We start from the raw sequence: 21851 nt of genomic DNA, 5'->3' as shown, positions 1-21851 counted from the left end.
GTTAAGTAGCTAAATTTAATTTCTGAGAAGAGATCAAGCTATTAAATTAAACTGAATAATGTGTCAATAAAATTACACAAAATGTTGTGAATTGTAGTTCTGATCTGCATAAATGCTTTTTAATTAGGTCTGACTTACAGTATGAATTATACTAAGTGACACATTTGTGTTATATATATATATATATATATATATATATATATATATATATATATATATATATATATATATATATATATATATAATTTTGTGTTTTATGCCAATGTTTCCATAGTGGACAGTGTTGGATTAAAAATAGAAAATATAGAGTAAAAACAAACATATTACATAACTTTGTATTACATTTTCTAATCATCACAAATTTCATTTCAGATATGGAACCTCCTAAAGAGCAAATATATTCCACAGATTTCTCTGATAGTTACGGTGACTCAGAACTGTCACATTCTCCACCAGTCACAGTGATGACAACAGCAAGTTTCTCTACATCTGTCAAAGAGATTACTGACGTTAAATCACCTAGCAAAAATGACAGTTTGGATGCATCAGGAGCTGAAACAGGTCCTGGAAATGTATTACATGACCATAAAAATGGGAGTTCACAGAAGAATGAGAAGGAAACAGTACAAACAGAAACAGCTTCATCAGCAAATAACAACTCACTTGCTCCATCAAATACCTCCCTCAAACATGAAACTGATCCCACATCAACTATAGCAGATGCTGAAAAACCATCACTGCATACTACTCCAGCAGTTGAAACACTAAATGAGACAACGTCTACAACTGTTTCCACTAAAGCAACAACACCCAAGATTGTTGTTGATAAAGTATCTACATCAAAAGCACCACCAACAAAATCAACAACAATGAAACCCACTACACCAAAGCAGAGCACACCAAAGACCACTTTGCCAAAAACAACATCAACAGAAAAAATTACTGTTCCAAGACGAACTTCAGTGACACTTCCAGAAACAACAACAGCTATCTCTCCAACAGAAGCACTTGGCGTTGGAGTAGCTGAGCCAGTTCTAGAATCATCAATGCATGAATGGCCAATACATCAGATTCACACAGCAAAACTTCCTGATTCAGCAACAAATTTCCATACTGCATCACAGTCAACAGGTCAGTATGCTTGTTGTATAGCATGTTAATATTGTATTGTATCATTTGTTGTCACAATGCTCTTGATACATTGAAGTAATTTTCTTCACAGTCTTTCCTAGTAATCAGTTTACATTTACATGTTGTTTATATAAATGATTCCATGAAATATAAGTGTAACTGTAGATATATTTTTAAAAATGTTAACTGGCATAGAATTCTTCCTGGCTATTGACTTACTCACAAACTTTGAATATTGTGGTTTTGTATTTCAAATTATGCTCGTAGTGTGATTAGGGATGTAAAAATCGTTATGTCATTTTGTGTCTGTTGAATTGTCACATTTCATTCTGTTCTTAAGTTCCCTTTAACTTACTTTTTTATATGTACCTAATGTGATAAATTCCCTTTAACTTCCACATTAAATTTCAGTCCATGTGACTTATTAACATTTATGACAAACATCTTAATAGTAGAAAAAAATATAGTCCTTCTCATGTTTCCAATGTAATTGTCAGATTATTTCTTTATCTGCAATTTGCTTATTGTGTCACATTGCAGAGGCATTTGATATGAGAAAATATACTAAATATTTGAAGACATACTTATCTAAACTTCTAGACTTCTTGCAATATTAGAACACAACCAGACATATGCATCTTTTGAAGTATTGTGGGCATATTTTAAAATGAAGACCAATAACGATAGCGTAGAAATTGTTTTTAAACTAAGTTACAACTAGAAGTCAGTAATACTAAAATGCAGTAAATAATATGTACTGGCTTTTTAAAAAAGAGTTCTGTCTTCTGTCAGAACAACTAAATACTTTCAAAGCACATTACACTTCTCATTATTGTTCTGGAAATGGAAATAATTGTGTTAATTCTTTACTTACTATTTGAATAATTTTCAGAATGTAGCCTACTGTATATTGTTCAGTTGTGCACCAAAGTTCAGCTCTCATCTTAACTTTCTAATCTCAATTAATATATTAGTAATGCCACTGCAATTGTTTAACACATATAAGTAACTTGACCTCAGATTTACAAAACATACTCGAAGTTTTCAAGGAAACTTGGCCTGATAACAAAGGCACCATTTATAGAAACAGTATCTAGCATATGAATTTGACTATAGGTAAGAGATTAGTTTCAAAAGACCTCAAGATTTCTACAGTGGAAAGGATAAAAAATTGAATATATATACACACATAGGTGACATTTTTATGTGTATGAAAAATCCAATGACACGGATAGTGCTGAAAGGAACTGAAGAATTATGTACTGTGAATACAAGCCAGGAAGTCTTCTGTATGGCCAATTGTACCAGCACCTACTGCCTGCCTGTTCTGGTCACAGGCAGTTTCCAAAGAGCTTTCCTATAAATAAAAAACGTTGACAATAATTGTTGACTAAACCACTGGGCAAATGACAAAAAATGAAGAGACGTTAATACAGCTTCTTTTCATTTAACAACTATTGGACAGAAGACACAAAGAAGCATGGTATTATGAGGGTGTGTTACTGAAAAACTACGTTAGGAGAAATTAACAATCGATACCACAGAAAAGGGTACCAAGAAAGGAAACAATGAGATTGCAGGTGTAAATGTGAAAAATGTTGCACTAAAAATATTGACCCAGCACTAGTATAAAAATATGTTTGTACTGCAGTGGGAGAGATCATAATGATCACAACTATAAATATAATAAGAATTACAGTAGCAAACCAGATAAAACACCTAAAGAGTGAAGTTTTTAACTAGAGAGAAAAACGTAAATGATGAGTCTATAATAACAAAAATACTGGTGATTGAAAAGTATACAGTACAGTAGTGTAGTAATTATGATTAGAACTGTAGGAAGGCCAAACCATCATTGGTTGATTCACACAAAAAACAAAGAGATAAAAATGTGTCAGTCACAATAATGAAAGAATGAATAAGTGGACTTTAGCACAAAGAGCTGCTCTAAAAAAAAAATAAGGAAGTCATTATAAATTTTGCCAGGCCCGGAAGACCTATTTTTCATGCATCCTAATGCCCTACATCATCATTTTTCTAGATTGGCCAGGGTGAAAAAAGGAAGAGGAAGATGGGGTTTGATGGAACTACACAAAAAACGAAAGTTTAGGAAGAGAGGTTAAAATGGTGAGAAAGTGTTGAAAAGGGGGAAGGGAGGATGGCAGGCAGAAAATAGTAAATGTTTAGAAATGCCAATATGAACTTGTGGTGGATAGGTTGGGCTAGGAAGATAGGTAAATAAAACAAGATGGGAGATGCTGAAAAAGTTAAAAAGAAATGTTAAGTAAGATACAGCAGATTTTGATGAATGTTGTGCATAATGATGTTACAAACTTTTATAGGTGATGGAGAAGGGTAAATGTATCAATTAGTGGTAAAGGACCCCAGTCCGGAGATGACCAAGTCAAAAGTTATAAGCGAAACTCATGGGCCCTAAAGTGCATATCTTACAATTTGGTCATCTGAGATACAGGGAAACACATCTCTTCCACTGAACAAGTGTTCATAGCTCTTAAGGTATGCATTTTAGAGCCCATGTTTACTGAACATTTTTTCTTGTTTTTGTCCATAATACCTCCTCCCAAAATATTGAGAACAAAGAGCATGCTGTAGAAGTGGTCCACTGTCAGTGGTATCACAATAAAAAATGTTCAAATGTGTGTGAAATCTTATGAGACTTAACTGTATCACAATAATTTTCATAATGACCTTTCTAGACTCTGAGAAGCTCATCTGCAGAAACCAGCACGGTTTTAGGTAACAGTGGTCATGTGAGAGACAGCTGGCCCTCTTTGTGCATGATATACAACAGGCTCTAGATACCGGCTCCCAGGTTGATGCCATATTTCTCGACTTTCGAAAGGCTTTCGACTCAGTTCCATACTGTCGCTTGCTACAAAAAGTGTGCGCATACGGTCTGTCCAATGACATATGCAGTTGGATAGAAAGTTTTCTAACAGACAGGGAGCAGTATGTCATCCTGAACAGGGTAACTTCAACAGAAACAAGAGTAACTTCAGGTGTGCTCCAGGGCAGCGTAATAGGTACTCTGATTTTTACACTTTACAGAAGCAATCTGGTTGATAGTATTGACAGATGCCTTAGACTGTTTGCCGATGATGCTGTAGTCTACAGGAAATTAGTATCACACGAAAGTTGTGAACAAATCAATGAGGATTTGCCGAAAATAAATGTGTTGTGTAATGACTGGCAGTTATCTCTCAACCTACTGCATATAACAAGGCAAAAATCCCCATTAATGTATAAGTACAAAATAAATGATCAGTCTTTGGAAACAGTAACATCAGTCAAGAATCTGGGTGTGACCATTCGAAATGATCTCAGATGGAATGATTAGATTACACAAGTAATGGGTAAGGTGAACTCTAGATTGCGGTTTATTGGTAGAATCCTGAAGTGATGCAATCCTTCAACAAAGGAAATAGCTTACAATACGTTAGTTCATCCAGTCTTAGAGTATTGTTCATCTGTATGGGACTGATTCAAGAGATTGAGAAGGTCCAAAGTAGAGTGTCAAGATTCGTGACTGGTTCATTTAGCCATCATGAGAGCATTACAAATCTCATAGAAAGTTTGAAATGGGACACACTTGCAGACAGATGATGCGCTAAACGGAAGGGGCTGCTCTCTAAATTCCAAAATCCAATCTTCACTGAGGATGTGGAGCGTATATTATTACCACCAACTTTCAAATCGCATAATGATCATCATTCAAAGATAAGGGAAATAAGAGCTCGTACTGAGGTGTTCAGACAGTCGTTTTTCCCTCAAGCGATCCGTGAGTGGAACAGAGAGGGGGGAAATATGACTTTGGCATGAATTGTGCCCTCCACCACACACCGCTTGGTGGCTAGTGGAGTATATATGTAGATGTAGATGTAGATTAATAACTTCAGACTCGGTCATTTCCAGACCAGGTCACCTTATGTCAAATTAATACATTTCCCCTTCCTCATCATCCCTGAAAGTTTGTAACATCACTGTGAAATCAGCCTGTATAAGCCAGTGGTGAGTTATCATAAGACAAGTCATAATGGGATGGCAACAGAGGGGTTGGGGGGAGGGGGGGGGATGTTGTTGACAAATTTCCACCATCTGAGTTCAGACACACATATACCAATGTTAGTATACAACTTCTGTTCACTCTAAATAACGCTCATTGATTTCTCTTTTAGCATTGCTATCATTACCTTTTTATTTCCTAATTTTTCACATATTAAATTATTTGTGTTGGTTGTCTCTTACCTGGAGCGCCAACCAGACTGTAGTATTTTCATTCCATTTAATTTTATTGCTAGGACTTGATTATCTTTACCTATTGCCAGAGTTAGGATTTTTTTCTTTGACTGTCTATTTCTTTGGCTGCCTTTTGTACTCAAAATTCTTGCAATTGAGAGTTGAGTACTGTCATCTTTTTCTTTTTGCTGATCACATATTTTTATTTTTGCTCTGATACAATTACTTTCTGCATTTTTGAAAACTGTTCCTACTATATACACTGATCAGCCAGAACATTATGACCACCTATCTAAAAACCGTATGTCCACCTTTGGCACAATTAACAGTGGTGATGTGTCATGGCACGGAAGCAGTGAGGCCTTGTTAGGTCGCTGGAGGGACCTGGCACTACATCTTCATACACAAGTCACCTAATTCCCATGAACTCTGGGGAGGGGGGCAATGAGCTCTGGCACCATGTTATATCGCATCGCAGATGTGTTTGATTGGGTTCAGATCTGGCAAATTGGGGGGTGAGCACATTAATTGTAACTAACTATTGTGTTCTTCAAACCACTCTCTCACACTTGTGGCCTTGTGACATGGCACATTGTTGTGTTGAAAAGTGTCACTGCCATCTGGAAACGTGATTGCCATGAAGGAGTGTACATGGTTTGCAACCAGTGTACAATACTCCTTGGCCATCATAGTGCTTTGCATGAACTCCACTGGATGCATAGATGCCAATGTGAATGTTACCCAGAGCATAATGGAGCTGCTGCCAGCTTGTTTCCATCCCGCAGTACAGGTGTCAAGGAGCTGATCCCCTGGAAGTTGACATATTCATGCCTTCCCATCAGACCATATGACACTCTGCCACTGCTCCAATGTCTGGTGCCAAAGGTCATGTGCCCATTTCAGTCATAGTTGCCAATGTCGCAGTGGCACATGCATGGGTTGTTGGCTGTGGAGGCCCATCGTTAGGAGAGTTTGGTGCACTGTGTATTCAGACACACTTGTACTCTGCCCAGCATGGAAGTCTGATGTTAGTTCTGACACAGTTTGCCACCTGTCCTGTTTTACTAGTCTGCCCAGCCTGCAACATCCGACATCTGTAATGAGGGGTGGCTGCCCAACCCCACAACGTATGGACGTGGTTTCACCTTGGTTTTGACTTGTGTTGAAGACACTCATCACAGCACTCCTCAAAGTCCCAACAAGTTGTGCAGTTTCTGAAATGCGAGCCTTCAGGCCATCACAATCTACCCTCAGTCAGACTCAGATAGATTGCGCGACTTCCCCTTTCTACACTTGGACAGCTTGCTCACTGATACTACATGCACCGCCTGTGTGTCTGACTAGCAGTCATTCCTCCCCAGGTGACACTGCTATTGCCTGGATGGCAATAGGTCTTGCTGGTCATAATGTAAACACACACACACACACACACACACACACACACACAAAATATACAATATATATATTACACTTTTCTGATGCTGTTTATTTTTATAGTATTACCTTTCCCACAGAGGTATTGTAATTTTCTCTTTATAGGTTTGTAATCAGTCTGAATCCACATTTTCTGAATCTTAACTACTATTCTCTATGTCTGTTGCTAGCTCCAATAGAACCCAGTGTGGTCAGAAAAACAATTTTTGGCATATTATTGATTTGCCTTTCCTTCTGCGTATATGCTCATTTTCTTTGCTATTATTCATTTTGAACATTTATTACTTTTTCTTAGAAACTTTTGCAATGATAGTAATGTTTACATATGTTGTTTGTGTTCCTGCTGAAGATGATATTACGATTTTTTCTTCAGGTACAGACCTTACATATAACGTTTACAGGCCAAGACCAGGTATAGTTCTTGATGACACAGAATACAAACCTACTAAGCCAACTATTGCAGCAGGAGAGATATTTGATGTTACAGTTACTGCAATACAGGGTCCTGGAGGAAGTGTGAACAGTGATGGAAGACCTCACAGGCATCCAGGTTGGTAGTTCCTATGCTTAAGTAGTGTATCAGTATTACATTCTGATTTATTTGGGCTATAACGGTTATGCATTTGTGAAAAAGGAGAAGGAGGACTTCAGGCAGAGGGTCCACATGACTGAAATTTTGTGCACGTACTATACAGGTTGCACTATATGACCACTGTTGCAGAGTCATATATGCAAGAAGTTATGGTCTTCAGTACGAATTTCAGAATCTCGTGTCACCTCCACTAGGTACATTGCTATCCTGAAACTGTGCACAGAGATAATTATGAGACATTATTTTGGGAGATTGTGTTCCAAGTCAATTCACCTGTTGTCCCAACTGTATAAGGTCTGTTGTCAACACTACAAACCATATCACATCTCACAAATGATTGGTACATAGGATGACATGAAGAGTGTGTGCACACTCATTTTTTATCTGTAGGATTACATTCCTCTGATGTTGCTAGAATGTCAACAGAAATAATTGGACAATGCAATGGATATTTGTTTTCCAACAAATACCAGGGATTTATGGTAATATTATGCTGTTCTTTCCTACACCATGGTGCATTGGGTTGCTGCAAATATTGCCCCACTTCATAGGTGAGTGCCTCCGTTACAGACAATGACTGCTGCCAAGACAAAGTTATCATGGAACACAATTCTTGACTACTGGCCAAAATTATTAGAATTTCCTAATGTTTTTTTTACATATTAACTAGGTAAACAGGTGATTTGATTTATTTATTTTTCCAGGTATCACCTCACAATGATATAGATTTTTTCATCATAATGCAATAAAAATAAATGTCTCAAAACATACATACACATAGAATAAATAAGTATATTTTCACTAGAATATGATGGGTGATCAGTTGTAGCCTTGCTGAAGGAACCACCATGGCATTTCCTTGAAATGATGTAGGAAAACCACAGAAAACATAAGCCAGGGTGGTCTGGCAAAGTAAATTCTATCTTCTTAAAAATGATGTCAGTGTCTCTCCTCATCCATGTTTACAATATCCTTTGATTTACACACGGTTTTCACCAGATAACTTACTCTGAGATGGCAAAAGTCATGGGGTACCTCCTAATATCCCGTTGGACCTCCTTTTGTCAGGCATAGTGCAGCAACTCAACATGGCATGGACTCTTCAAATGGTTGGAAGTCCCCTGCAGTAATACTGAACCCTGCTGCCTCTATAGCCATCCATAATTGTGGAAGTGTTGCCAGCACAGGATGTTGTGCATGAAGTGACCTCTCTATTATGTCCTATAAACGTTGATGGGATTCGTGTTGGGTGATCTGGGTGGCCAAATAATTCACTTGAACTGTCCAGAATGTTCTTCAAACCCATCACAAACAATTGTGACCCAGTGACATCCAGGAATGGCTGCAAATGATCTCCAAGAAGCCGAACATAACCATTTCCAGTCAATGATGGGTTCAGCTGGACCAGAGGATGCAGTCCAGTCCACATGAACACAGCCCACACCATTATGGAACCATTGACAGCTTGAATAGTGCCTTGTTGACAATTTGGGTCCATGGCTTCTTGGGGCCTCCACCACACTCAAACCCCCCCATCAGCTCTCACCAACTGAAATTGGGACTCATCTGACTAGTTGAGTCATCTAAGATTCAACCAATATGGTCACAAGCCTAGGAGAGGTGCTGCAGGTGATGACATGCTATTAGCAAAGGCACTTGTGTCAGTCATTTGCTGCCCTAGCCCATTAACACTGTATTTCACCACAATATCCTAACAGATACGTTCATCGTACATCCCACATTGATCTCTACTGTTATTTCATGCAGTGTTGCTTGTCTGTTAACACTGACAACTCTACACACTGTGTTGTCTGTGGAAAAGTTAATTCCTGAAATCTGCTATTCTTGGCACATTATTGACACTGTGGATCTTGGAATATTGAATTCGCTAACAATTTCCAAAATGGAATGTCCCATGCATCTAGCTCCAACTACCATTCCACATTCAGTGTCTGTTAATTCTCATTCTCTGCCAATGCACTGCCCTTTTATACCTTGTGTATGCAATACCACCACCATATGTATATGTTTATGTCATCATTTTTGTCACCTCAGTGTATAGTGTAAAACAGAGTTTTAAGGACACCTGTTTGTGACTCCTGGACCATGAACATGTTGCTGTGACCCTTATCCTTCCTCCATTCTGTTTGGAAAACTGACTCCAGACCCATAAACATGCAACTATACCCCATGCATATCTTGATGTCTTCCCCTCAATCCACTTTAAAAACTAAGTCAGCATCCCCCTGTGATAAGTGAGATGTTGAGCTCATGAGAATGACAAGACATTACTGTCATGCACTATAAACCTTAGTATATGATTTTCTTATAAAAGCATTACATTGAGATCATGGGTTGCACATGACAGTTTGTTGTAGTTGTCCCCTTTCATTACTAACCACTGTACTGAATCCTCTAAATAATCTTTAATTGTGCAGCATGCATTAATTATGAAAGAGGTTTTAGTTGCATTTTTGGACAGATGTATTTTAGTAATCTTTTTGCTCTCCTTGGTCAGTTTATTATACAGTGTCACTTACTGATTGAAAATGCTGTTTGGAGTATTTTGTTTGTTGTAAATGAAAGTCCAGACTGACTCTTGTTAAGTGATTATGTATAGAAATATTAGTGAAACACTTAGTAATGTTTCTCGTGAGGGGGGAAAAAAAAAAAACAGAAAAATTGATTGTATTGTAGCTTTGCCTTAAGGGGGAATTAACAACAACAACAATGACAATAGCCGCACGGGATTAGCTGAGCGGTCTGAGGCACTGCAGTCAAGGACTGTGCGGCTGATCCCGGTGGAGGTTCGAATCCTCCCTCGGGCATGGGTGTGTGTGTTTGTCCTTAGGATAAATTAGGTTAAGTAGTGTGTAAGCTTAGGGACTGATGACCTTGGCAGTTAAGTCCAATAAGATTTCACGCACACACACAAAACAATGACAATAATAATAATGATAATAATAATAAAGCATGGCTACTGTTGCACATTCATAAAACTGGCTTTCTGCTGTGCCGTGGCTCATCTCAAGTCTGTTGGGCTGGTGAAACTCACACTGGCTGTGTGGTAACTGACAAGCTTTTGGGATTTAGTAACCAATTGTACCACAAGGTGGAACTGCCTTCTGATCTATACTAATTTAATAATTCAATTGCTTTTTTTGTTGTAATCTGTTTTAGAAGTCTTCATACTTTAGTACATCATTTGGCAAAATTCAGCCCACAGAGCATAGTTATTATATATTTGAAATTTATCTATAAGAACAAATGCAAATTTTACAATGATGACAGCATGTTGAGACAAAATAAATCTAATCCTGAAGTTTTATATGGTTGTTCTATAAATATGATTTTAACACAGATTTAATGAAAATTAATTACACTATTTAGGAGAAATCCACATGAACTTATTGCTGCTATCCAAAAAGTCTATAAAATCATGTTGTATAATTTCACTTTGAATGTTTGTAATTGTAAAGTGTGTTAGTTGCTCAGCTCTGGGGGTGGGGGCAGAGGGCAAACCATACCACTGCCCAGGTGGCAGGTTTTTTGGGGTGGCAAGATCTTAAATTTTAATATGGTTCCAAAAAGATGGATTAAACAAGACAATGAAAGTTTTGCATAAATGAAGAAATGTGATAATACGTTGAAAATATGAGTCATTCATAAAATGTAGTGTCTTACTGGAAAATGTCTTTGATACTGTGAAACAGGTGAGAAATGAAGCACTGGAATTGGTCATCTTGGGTCTATCTTTCAAAATAGCAAAGCTTGCTAGTATTAGTGTTTCCACCTCAGTTTCTACCATGCACCTACACAATACTTAAAATGTACCTAAGTCAGCTTGGAAGCTCCTACAGCAGTCGAAAACTTTGTATTATAAATAAATAAAAATAAATGTCAGCATATGATGCCCTAACAGTTCCTATACACCCCACCTTAAATGACTGTAGCAGTATCACTGAGAAAAACATTTTGTAACAAATGAATAAAGAATAAGTAAAATATGCAATGCACACCACATTCCATAACCTTTTGGATCCACAAGTTGTGATTAAAATGTCATATATATGTGGGTAGATGCATGCCTCTATCCCCCACTACTCCCTCTCATCTGGAGCTGCCATTAATATACCATTTTCACTGCTCTTCTTCTTGCCACATCTAAAGTAATTTTTTGTGCATTGTTTTTAACTTCTTTTCACTTCTTCCCCATTCCCTTTTCTTTCTTGGTTATGGAGCCATAATGAACAGAATGATGCCACAAAGGCACCAGTTTATGCAGTTTCATTCTCTTGTTTGATGAGAAAAAATTATGATTCCTTTTCTGTGTCTACATCATGCTGGGTAGTCTTGAATGGGCATACGCTGATGAGTCAAAACATTATGACCACCTGCTTAATAGTATGTTTGTCTGTATTGCAAACAAAATACCTCAGTAATTCTGCATATCACAGATCCAACAATTTGTTGGTAGGTTTGTGGAGGTATGTGGCATTAGATGTCTACACATAGGACACATAATTTGCATAAATAATGGGTCACTGATTTGCGTACATGGTGATGGTGCCCGATAGCGACCCAGATAGGTTCCATAGGATTTACATCAGGTGAATTTGATTGCTAAGACATCAACATGAGTTCACTATAATGCCCCTCAAACTACTGTAGCATATTCTGGCTCCGAGACATGGACAATTATAATGCTTAAAAATGACATCACTATCGGGGAAGACATCAAACATGAATGGATAATGCAAGTGGTTTACAGCTGTCAGTGTGTCTTCAATTACTACCACAAGTCCCATGCAAGTGCAGGAGAATATCTCCCATAGCATAATGCTGCTACCACCAGCCTGCATCCATGGCACACTGCACATTTCAAACTGCCATTCATCTCGGTGATGGCACTTGTGAAGATGACCACTGACCGAGTTTAGCATAAATGTGGTTCACCCAAAGAGCCAACATGTTTCCGTTGATTGGGGGTCAAATCCTGATGGTTCCATACCCTCTACAATTGTAATTGATGAAGTTATTGGGTCAACATGTGAACTCATAGGGGTGGTTTGGCTGCAGGGCTCTGTGTTCAACAGTGTATGATGAACAGTGTGCTCTGAAACATTTGTGTGTGCACCAGCATTGTGTTCATTCAGAAGAGATGTCACAGATCACCATCCGTCATACTTTACAGAACAGACAAGCCTTCGAACCCACATTCTGTGAAGAGTCATGGATGTCCAACCATTTAACTCCTGATGGTAGTTTCATTGTGAATCTACCTCTTTCTGTAGATACTCATGACAGTAGCATGTGAACATACTCATCCACAGTCTTTGCTAGGGTGATACCCCATCCATCTCTGCTGCACATATGTACTTTTCATAGCATGTTACATGCCCGCAACATCACCAGATGGCATCCAACCTCGCCATGGGCATTGGTCACAATGTTCTGACTTATATCAATGTATATCTGCTCTAACACTGAAGCCATTGGGTAAAACAATATGGGAGTGTAGGGTTGATGCCATCGCTACTCTTAAGTATAACATAGGAGAAGTCTATAATGTGTTGGTTGAAATAACTGGACAGAATGGTTGCACATGAGGTTGGGAGATGGGCAAACCTTAGCCGTGATTTTTCATTCCTTTGTTCAGTGGTGATATGCTATGATACACTACACCACATCATTTTTGCAGAAAAAGCACACAAAGTGCACTGAATGATAATTACTAAGGGAGAAATTGAAATTGCTGAGGAACAACAGCCATTTGCTATGGAAGAGCCAACACTCAACCAGTGATAGTAAAAGGAAATGTAGAGGGTAGGACGGGTTAACTATAGCGAAGCCTGTGCACGAATACTCTGTATGCCTTAGACAGTTCATGCAGTACAGTGTTTGATGAAGGTGGTTGTTGTAACAAGTAGTGCAACATTCTGTGTGGTATGGCAATGTGTCTGCAAGACATCCTTTGAGTACTTATGATAGTGAACAAGCAGTTGGATGCTCAAAGATGGTCAAGGTGTCACTACTGTTGTCACAGTAGTGGGAGTATCCACAAGTGTCATCTTGTAATTAAAAAAGGCTGCTGAAGGTGGAAAATGTTATGGGAAAGCATGCTGGTGGTTGTAGATGGATAACCACACTGCGAGAGGATTTATACAGGTACGTAGCCTTAGTGGCGAAAAGGAACACACATCTCGCTCCTAGGCAGATTGCTGCAGACCTTGTAACCACTAACAGTACACCTATCTCTACCAGAACTGTTTTTCAGCAATTAAATCAGGCTAGCATGTATGCTTGGGACTCTGTTAAATGCATCCCACTACAAACACACCATTGATGAGAAAGAGTTTATTGGTGTAGGGAGCATGTTGGTTGTGGTCAACGACAGTGATCCAGAGCAATGTTCTCTAACAAAATCTCACTTTACTGTGGCAAGGGAATCTGGCTACCAGTTGTTTTGGAGAGAGAGGGGAACATGTTACACACCACATAAAGTTCACAACTGTCATCGGTATGGCCAAGGCATTATGGTGTGGGCAGGCATTATGCACAATGGTGGAACACCGCTACATATCTTTGCACAAGGTACTGTTACAACACAGTAGTATTGTATGGAGATTATTTTCGATCATATCCATCAATATGTCCCATATTTCTGTTTGTGGATGACAGTGTCCACCCATACAGGAGTGCTGAGGTGTCCTAAAAACTGGAGAGTGAATATATTGAATGTAGGGAATGGGCTGTACACTCCCGAGACTTAAGCCCTATAGACATATAGCATAGCTGGGCTGGTCTTGGCAGAAGTGTTTCTCAATTCGTACCGCTCCCCAAACTGCACAATAATTGAAAACCACCTTGAGAGAGGAGTATGTATCAAACATGAATATTATTTACATATATTATCCTGCTTTCCCATGTGGTGAAATCTATTTTTCAATATAAATATACCACTCCACCTCCATTATGTATGTCCTGTGTTGTCAATCATTGAATGTGATTATTCCTGTCCAAGCATATCCCTGTTTCTTAGCAATTGTCAAGCAGTGCATTACCACAGGTATATTGAAAACTATTGACTTGCTCAGAAAGACAAAAGAGTTTTTCACAAATTATGGGGAGGGCTTCAAATCCCACTATTACCCACTATTTCCTAAAAAACGGCAACTCAACTCAGTGTAGAAAACCCAGTATATGGTACAATGCAGAAACAAAAGAGACCGAAGAGGAGACATTTTCAGTATGAGGGAGAAGATAAAATAATTCAAGATCCACAAATGCAGTGCAAAACAGATATTTACATTAAAGTATTTGATGTTTCATGTGTGCACTCAGTGGGAGCTTTCAACAGCTCATAAGTCACAGTGATGTTTCTGAGTGACATGTCACCTGACATTGTAAGTGACAATTGTTTCAAACTGTTCTGCAGTTTTAGTCATGAACAGGCTATGAACATCAGTCTTATCAGTTTTAAAGATGGATTTAAATTGGTCTCAGTGTTAGTAAAGCCTGGTGGCACACCAAGTGAAACTTTGAATCTCATACATGAGTATGGTTTTGTGCCCAATGTAACGTAACTGTATGAATTTTGCTAACACAACCAGTGACAGTGACAAATGGAGAAAGAAGTTTTTAAAAGCTTAAACTGGTTAAAACAAACCTGAGGTTGACAATGGGTGAGGCACAATTGTGGGGGCTGGCAATGGTGTCAATTGATTGGTTGGTTGTTTGGGGAAGGAGACCAGACAGCGTGGTCATCGTTCTCATCGGATTAGGGAAGGAAGTCAGCCGTGCCCTTTCAGAGGAACTATCCCGGCATTTGCCTGGAATGATTTAGGGCAATCACGGAAAACCTAAATCAGGATGGTCGGACGCGGGATTGAACCGTCGTCCAACCGAATGCGAGTCCAGTGTCTAACCACTGTGCCACCTCGCTCGGTAGGTGTCAATTGAACATGAGATCTAGCTGAATACTTGGATTTCAATGAAGTCATACAGGAATTTGCTGATACCAAAGCAAGAAAAATATCTGTAATATAAGGCAAGCATGTAAACATGTGTTCATCATTAATTTTAGTTTTGATTTATTTATGTATGTCTTGCATTTTAATTCATTTACTTAGTAAAGATTTGTTGCGGGTAAGCCTACAATCGTTTTGTCTAACAATGAAATAAGATGCCCAATGTCACCCGGCTGTGCAAATCCAATGTTGGAGGTGCTATTTCACATACTATAGTATGTTTACTTTTCATTGTTTGCTGAGACCCATAGTTCTGTTGGGAAACAATTGACATAGTTTGAAACATTTCGTGCCTGTTGCTATTTCACCATCATAGGCAATCTGCAGCTGTTCAGCACTGCAGTGAACAGTTGTTCAGTGTGCAATGAACAAGTGTGCATTTCTTTCTTTGTCTTTGTGCTGTGCTATGAATATGTAGTACATGTGAAGATAAACGTGTATACATGTAAAGATAAATCTGTATATAAATATGTGCTTTCACAAAATCTGTCTTGACTAGTACTGTGAGAACTCTACTTGCCTCCACTCTCCTTGGCAGTTGTGGTGCTCATCCCTCTTCACTGCATGCTCCTCACTGCTCAGGGAATGGGAAAAAGCAAACAGATTTTAGTTATATACTTCGTGAGTGATATAACTTTATTCTGGTTGATGTAATCAATTTTTGAGTTGCAATTGAAGATATTATACACTGTAAACATTTTGTTTCTGCTTCACTGGCTGATACCCCATACCTGGCTCTGGCCTTAAATACTCATTCACATCAAACAAGTGTATGAGTAAGTGTGATGCATGAAAGTAAGACATCATAGATGAGTGACATTGTGAAAAATGTTGACCACGTCTGAAAATGCAAGGTGGGTGGGGACCAGTGGTGGAGCTTAAAATTTTCGCACGGGGTGGCAAAACGCTGGAGCCAGCCCTGTTCATTGTTTCCATGGCATACTTATTTGTTAAGATAAATGGATCATTATAATATTTTACAAAGAAAAAACTTAAAGGAATGGTAAGCGAATACAAAAGAATCAGTCAGTCTCATTTTGAAGAGTTTTAAAGTGAAGATGTAATTCTATTTTTCTTGGAAAAAGAGAAATACCTTGATCTGTATTTTTTGCACCTCAACTGCTCTTGTAAGACAGATATGATTATTTGACATTTAGAGACCAGAACCTAATAAGTAATGTTTATCTGATTTGATACTCAGTAGATTAAATCTGACAGTATCATACCATCATCAAAAATCTGAAATAAACACCTGTGTATTAAAAATATTAACTCAAATACTAATTGATAGGAGAATATTTGTAATTCCATTCCTTAAAGTATTTGAAGAATCTATCATTTTATAGCAAGAAGTGAAAAACTAGTCATAATACTATGCATCACTAAGTTGTAATTAGATGGCAAAAAAAGAAAATTGCAGTTTGTGTGATGTACTCAGTGATTGAATGATTCTACCTTTTTGTTCCAGCAGTAATCACTTATTGGATTAGTTTTTTTATTGGTCTCACTTATTCTTTTCTTGCAATTTATTAATGTGTGTACTTCCAATCCAAAATTTCAATAATTTCTTACATTTTTATTACTTTGTCAGTTCTTAATTACATTCTTTCTCTCTATGATCAGAAACTGGTGATGTCTCAGTTATAACTATGCCACAAGAAGGACAACATTTTGTGTCAATAGATGGAAAGCGTACATACATAAACTTGTTTGGTAGCACTACAGATTCTCACAGTGTAGCACCAAGCAGAGTCCATCAATTCCCTGGGTAAGTGTGCAGTACTACATATCTAGCAATGGCAATCTTATTATAGTCACCATAAATGTAACATTTCCCATATAACAAATTAGAATACAATTGTAACCTGTCAAAACAGACTAGCTTTTTATTTTTGATCAGCTTTTTCCGGGTTGACTGACAGATCTCTTTCTACAAAAAGTAGCACATATACAGTGCGTCCCAGGAGGAATGGCCAATATTCAGATATATGACAGGAACAATCATTTGAAACAAAAAGCTTCATATGAACATATGCCCTACTCTGAATGGTTCCTGAGATAGAACACATTTACTCTAAATTGTTATTTATTTTCTGTTATTCAACACATTGTCAGGTTTACACATGTCCTCGTGTACAACTGTTAATAATGATTACAACATGCACTTCACAAAGTATCAATTGAATAAATACATATTTTAACACATTCAGCTCTAAGTGTTATCGCACATGTCACATTACACCTGTTGTACAGTTCACAATAAATGTTCTAATTTCCTGTCATCAACTTCAGTGCATTTGTGCGCTCTTGGGAGAATGTGTTGTGTTGCTTGTCTGAGTGCCTCTGCGCATTCCCTAATGAGGGAACCAGTGCCCATGATGCGATGAAGCAGTTCATCTTGCATGTTCATCTCTTGTTTTTACACCTCACAAGGGGAGGATCTGACATGTGTTCACTGGTTTTTCAAGTTTTGCAAAGATGTTCTATATTTTAAATAAAGAGGCACATTTTTTTGGTTGTATGCTAGACACTCCCTAGTTTTTGAAAAAATCTTGGTCAAAGTTGATGACAAAAAATCATATTTTCAATGCTATACATTGAAAGACCATCTAAATACACCCCTTTTTTTATATAATGTGGAGTCCAAAGTTAACAATGTTCAGGTTATTAACATTTTTGTGTTTTCATGCTGTAGCATGGGTATCCACCATTCAATGTGCCCAGCAGAGTGAGGTCGGTTGTTGAGAGGTCAAGGCATTACACTACCAAACTGCTGGTACTTGTTCGATTCACCATCATGGCATTTTCTTCACTTGATATTATTTTGGTGTGTCTGATAATATTTTGATAACTGGAATACTTGGCTTTGTCTTTTTTGAACCAAAACATCAGGAGGTGTGATTTGCAATCAAATAAATATATATTACAGTGGACTGACAATTGCTTTCATCATGATACATTATACAAAAATACACCTAAAATACATTATTGCATGATTCTAACTGATCGTCTATTTGTGGACTGTCTCACAATCAGTGGGGTGAAACTTACAATGGAAACAGGCAAAACATAAATATTTCTCACACCATTTGTAACACATGAACAAAATCTTACCTCATTGACATGTTTTTCAGTACATTGTTCATGGGAAACATATCAGATTCATGTTGCTAAAAATCAGATTAATCAGATGTCAGTCTTGATACATACCAAGAATATAAAAGCATATCTTTAAATACAGAAGTGGACATCTGGTTCTGGACCAATGCATGACCGAGCGAGGTGGCGCAGTGGTTAGCACACTGGACTCGCATTCGGGAGGATGACGGTTCAATCCCGCGTCCAGCCATCCTGATTTAGGTTTTCCGTGATTTCCCTAAATCGCTCCAGGCAAATGCCGGGATCGTTCCTTTGAGAGGGCATGGCTGACTTCCTTCCCCGTCCTTCCCTTATCCGATGAGCCCGATGACCTCGCTGTTTGGTCTCTTCGCCCAAACAACCAACCAACCAACCAATGCATGAATTTTGATAGCATCCACCCTGTCTTGTAATTCTCTGCTCTGTTATGATGTCACATGATTTTGAAGTCATGTGATGAAATTCTGTACCTGTTGAAAAAGTAAATGTCACATGGTTAATGTAGTGTCGGCAGACTTGCCAACACTACGCACACTAATTGAAAGAGGCGGCCAAGTAGCACGCGCTAACTCACGAAGGATGGAGTGAGGTCTGAAACAGGATACGTAATGAATGTTATAAAGAAAAGTACGTAGCTCCTTGAATACTTAACTTTTAATACATCCTTGTATACATCGTTCTTGATGAGACATCTGGAGATTGTGGCGATACAAGTGAGACTCTTTAGATACAAGCTATCTAAGGCTAATGGCGCCTTGCTAGGTCATAGACATGGACTTAGCTGAAGGCTATTCTAACTGAGAGAAAGGCTTCGTCGGTGTAGTCGCTAGCAACGTCGTCGTACAACTGGGGGCGAGTGCTAGTCAGTCTCTCGAGACCTGCCGTGTGGTGGCGCTCGGTCTGCGATCCTGACAGTGGCGACACGCGGGTCCGACATGTACTAATGGACCGCGGCCGATTTAAGCTACCACCTAGCAAGTGTGGTGTCTGGCGGTGACACCACAGTTAACATAGAGAGATACATTTTGGTTGTATTACTTTCACAGTGCAGGTTGGTTGAGAATCACCATTTATGAAGATCCTTATTGTGCATCATGTGTCATCATGACAATAACTGTCAACACATTATACAGGGTGAGTCACCTAACGTTACCGCTGGATATATTTCATAAACCACATCAAATACTGACGAACCGATTCCACAGACCGAATGTGAGGAGAGGGGCTAGTGTAATTGTTTAATACAAACCATACAAAAATGCACGGAAGTATGTTTTTTAACACAAACCTACGTTTTTTTAAATGGAACCATGTTAGTTTTGTTAGCACATCTGAACATATAAACAAATACGTAATCAGTGCCGTTTGTTGCATTGTAAAATGTTAATTACATCCAGAGATATTGTAACCTAAAGTTGACGCTTGAAACCTCCGACGTTCAGTTGCGTGTTGTAACAAACAAGGGCCATGGAGGACGCATAAATTGGCCAGCCCGTTCTCCTGATCTTACACCTCTGGACTTCTTTCTGTGGGGTTTGTTAAAGGAGAATGTGTACCGTGATGTGCCTACAACCCCAGAGGATATGAAACAACATATTGTGGCAGCCTGCGGCGACATTACGCCAGATGTACTGCGGCGTGTACGACATTCATTACGCCAGAGATTGCAATTGTGTGCAGCAAATGATGACGACCACATTGAACATCTATTGGCCTGACATGTCGGGACACACTCTATTCCACTCTGTAATTGTAAATGGAAACCACGTGTGTACGTGTACCTAACCCCTCATGGTAATGTACATGTGCGTCAGTGAAAAAGACCGATAAAAAGGTGTTAGCATGTGGATGTAATGTGCTGTTCCAGTCTCTTCTGTACCTAAGGTCCATCACCGTTCCCTTTGGATCCCTACGTAATTCGGTGCTCTCCGATACACACGATCGAACAGCGGAGGAGTGGTACTCAAGCGTCAACTTTAGGTTACAATATCTCCGGATGTAATTAACATTTTACAATGCAACAAACGGCAGTGATTACGTATTTGTTTATATGTCCAGATGTGCTAACAAAACTAATGGGGTTCCATTTAAAAAAAACGTAGGTTTGTGTTAAAAAACATACTTCTGTGCATTTTTTATGGCTTGTATTAACCAATTACACTAGCCCCTCTCCTCACGTTCGGTCTGTGGAATCGATTCGTCAGTATTTGATGTGGTTTATGAAATATATCCACCAGTAATGTTAGGTGATTCACCCTGTATATATTTATTTGATTATTAATCACACCTCCCTATATTTCAGTTCAAAGAATGGAAGGAAAGGTTCCCATTATCAGAATATTATCAAATACACTGAAAAATATCTAATGAAGAAAGAAGCCACCATCAAAAATCAAACATGGACCAGCTGTTTGGTAGTCTAATGCCTTGAACGGTTAACTGCTGACTTCGTGCTCTTAGACACAATGAGTGATGTGTAGCCAAGCTATAGTGTGAAAACACAAAAATGTTAATAACTCAAACATTGTTGACATTGGATCCCATATTATATTAATAAAAAGTGTTTGTTTTTAGATGATATTTTGATGTATAACATTGAAAGCATGATTTTACATCATGAACTTTGACCATGATTTTTTCAAAAATTAGAGTGCGTGTAGCAAAAACCTGAAACACATGTTTCTTCATTTAAAATGCACAACATCTTTGCAAAACTTGATGAAAACTGGTGACCAACATGTAAAATCCTCCCCTTGTCAGACTTCATCTAATCCCATAAACAAAAATCTAATGGCATAAGGTCTGGTGATCTTGGTGGCCAGTTAATTGAACTACCATAACCAATCTAGCAGTTAGGCTAAGTGCAGTTGAGGTGTGACCTCACAAGTGTGGTAGAATGTGGAGGAGTTCCATCATGCTGGAAGTACATTGCAGTTCATGTGGCCAAAAGAACATCCTTATGGTGTTCAACAAACAAATTTTCCAAAAATGCAAGTAGTTCTGTCCGGTCATTTGTTCTTCTAAAATGACTGGACCTATCATGTTGTTACTGTTCATTCTGAACCAGCCACTGAGCAAAAAATTATCTTGGGAATTGGTTTCTACCGTAATATGTGGGTTTTCCTGCCACCATTAATGATTATTACATGTGTTATTGATTCCATACATTGTAAATATGGTTCTATTAGTGAATAGTGTTAATGGAAGCAAATTACAACTTTCATTTAACCAGTAACAAAATTCAAGTTATGTGGCACTGTAGCCAATGT

At 38.4% G+C, this 21851-nt stretch overlaps 1 protein-coding gene across 2 annotated transcripts in view; it reads left to right on the top strand.

Annotated features, from left to right (window-relative positions):
* LOC126248761 (mucin-6-like) overlaps nt 1-21851 on the top strand; it is a 292688-nt gene that overhangs the window by 221477 nt on the left and 49360 nt on the right. For both annotated transcript variants that reach the window (XM_049950115.1, XM_049950114.1), the window contains exons 5-7: nt 373-1131; nt 7196-7372; nt 17068-17212. In XM_049950115.1, coding sequence (XP_049806072.1) covers nt 373-1131; nt 7196-7372; nt 17068-17212 — 1081 coding nt within the window. The remainder of the gene's footprint in view (nt 1-372; nt 1132-7195; nt 7373-17067; nt 17213-21851) is intronic.

Source organism: Schistocerca nitens, chromosome 3 (genome assembly GCF_023898315.1).
Source record: "Schistocerca nitens isolate TAMUIC-IGC-003100 chromosome 3, iqSchNite1.1, whole genome shotgun sequence".
NCBI lineage: Eukaryota > Metazoa > Arthropoda > Insecta > Orthoptera > Acrididae > Schistocerca > Schistocerca nitens.
This window is presented reverse-complemented; position numbering and strand designations above follow the sequence as displayed.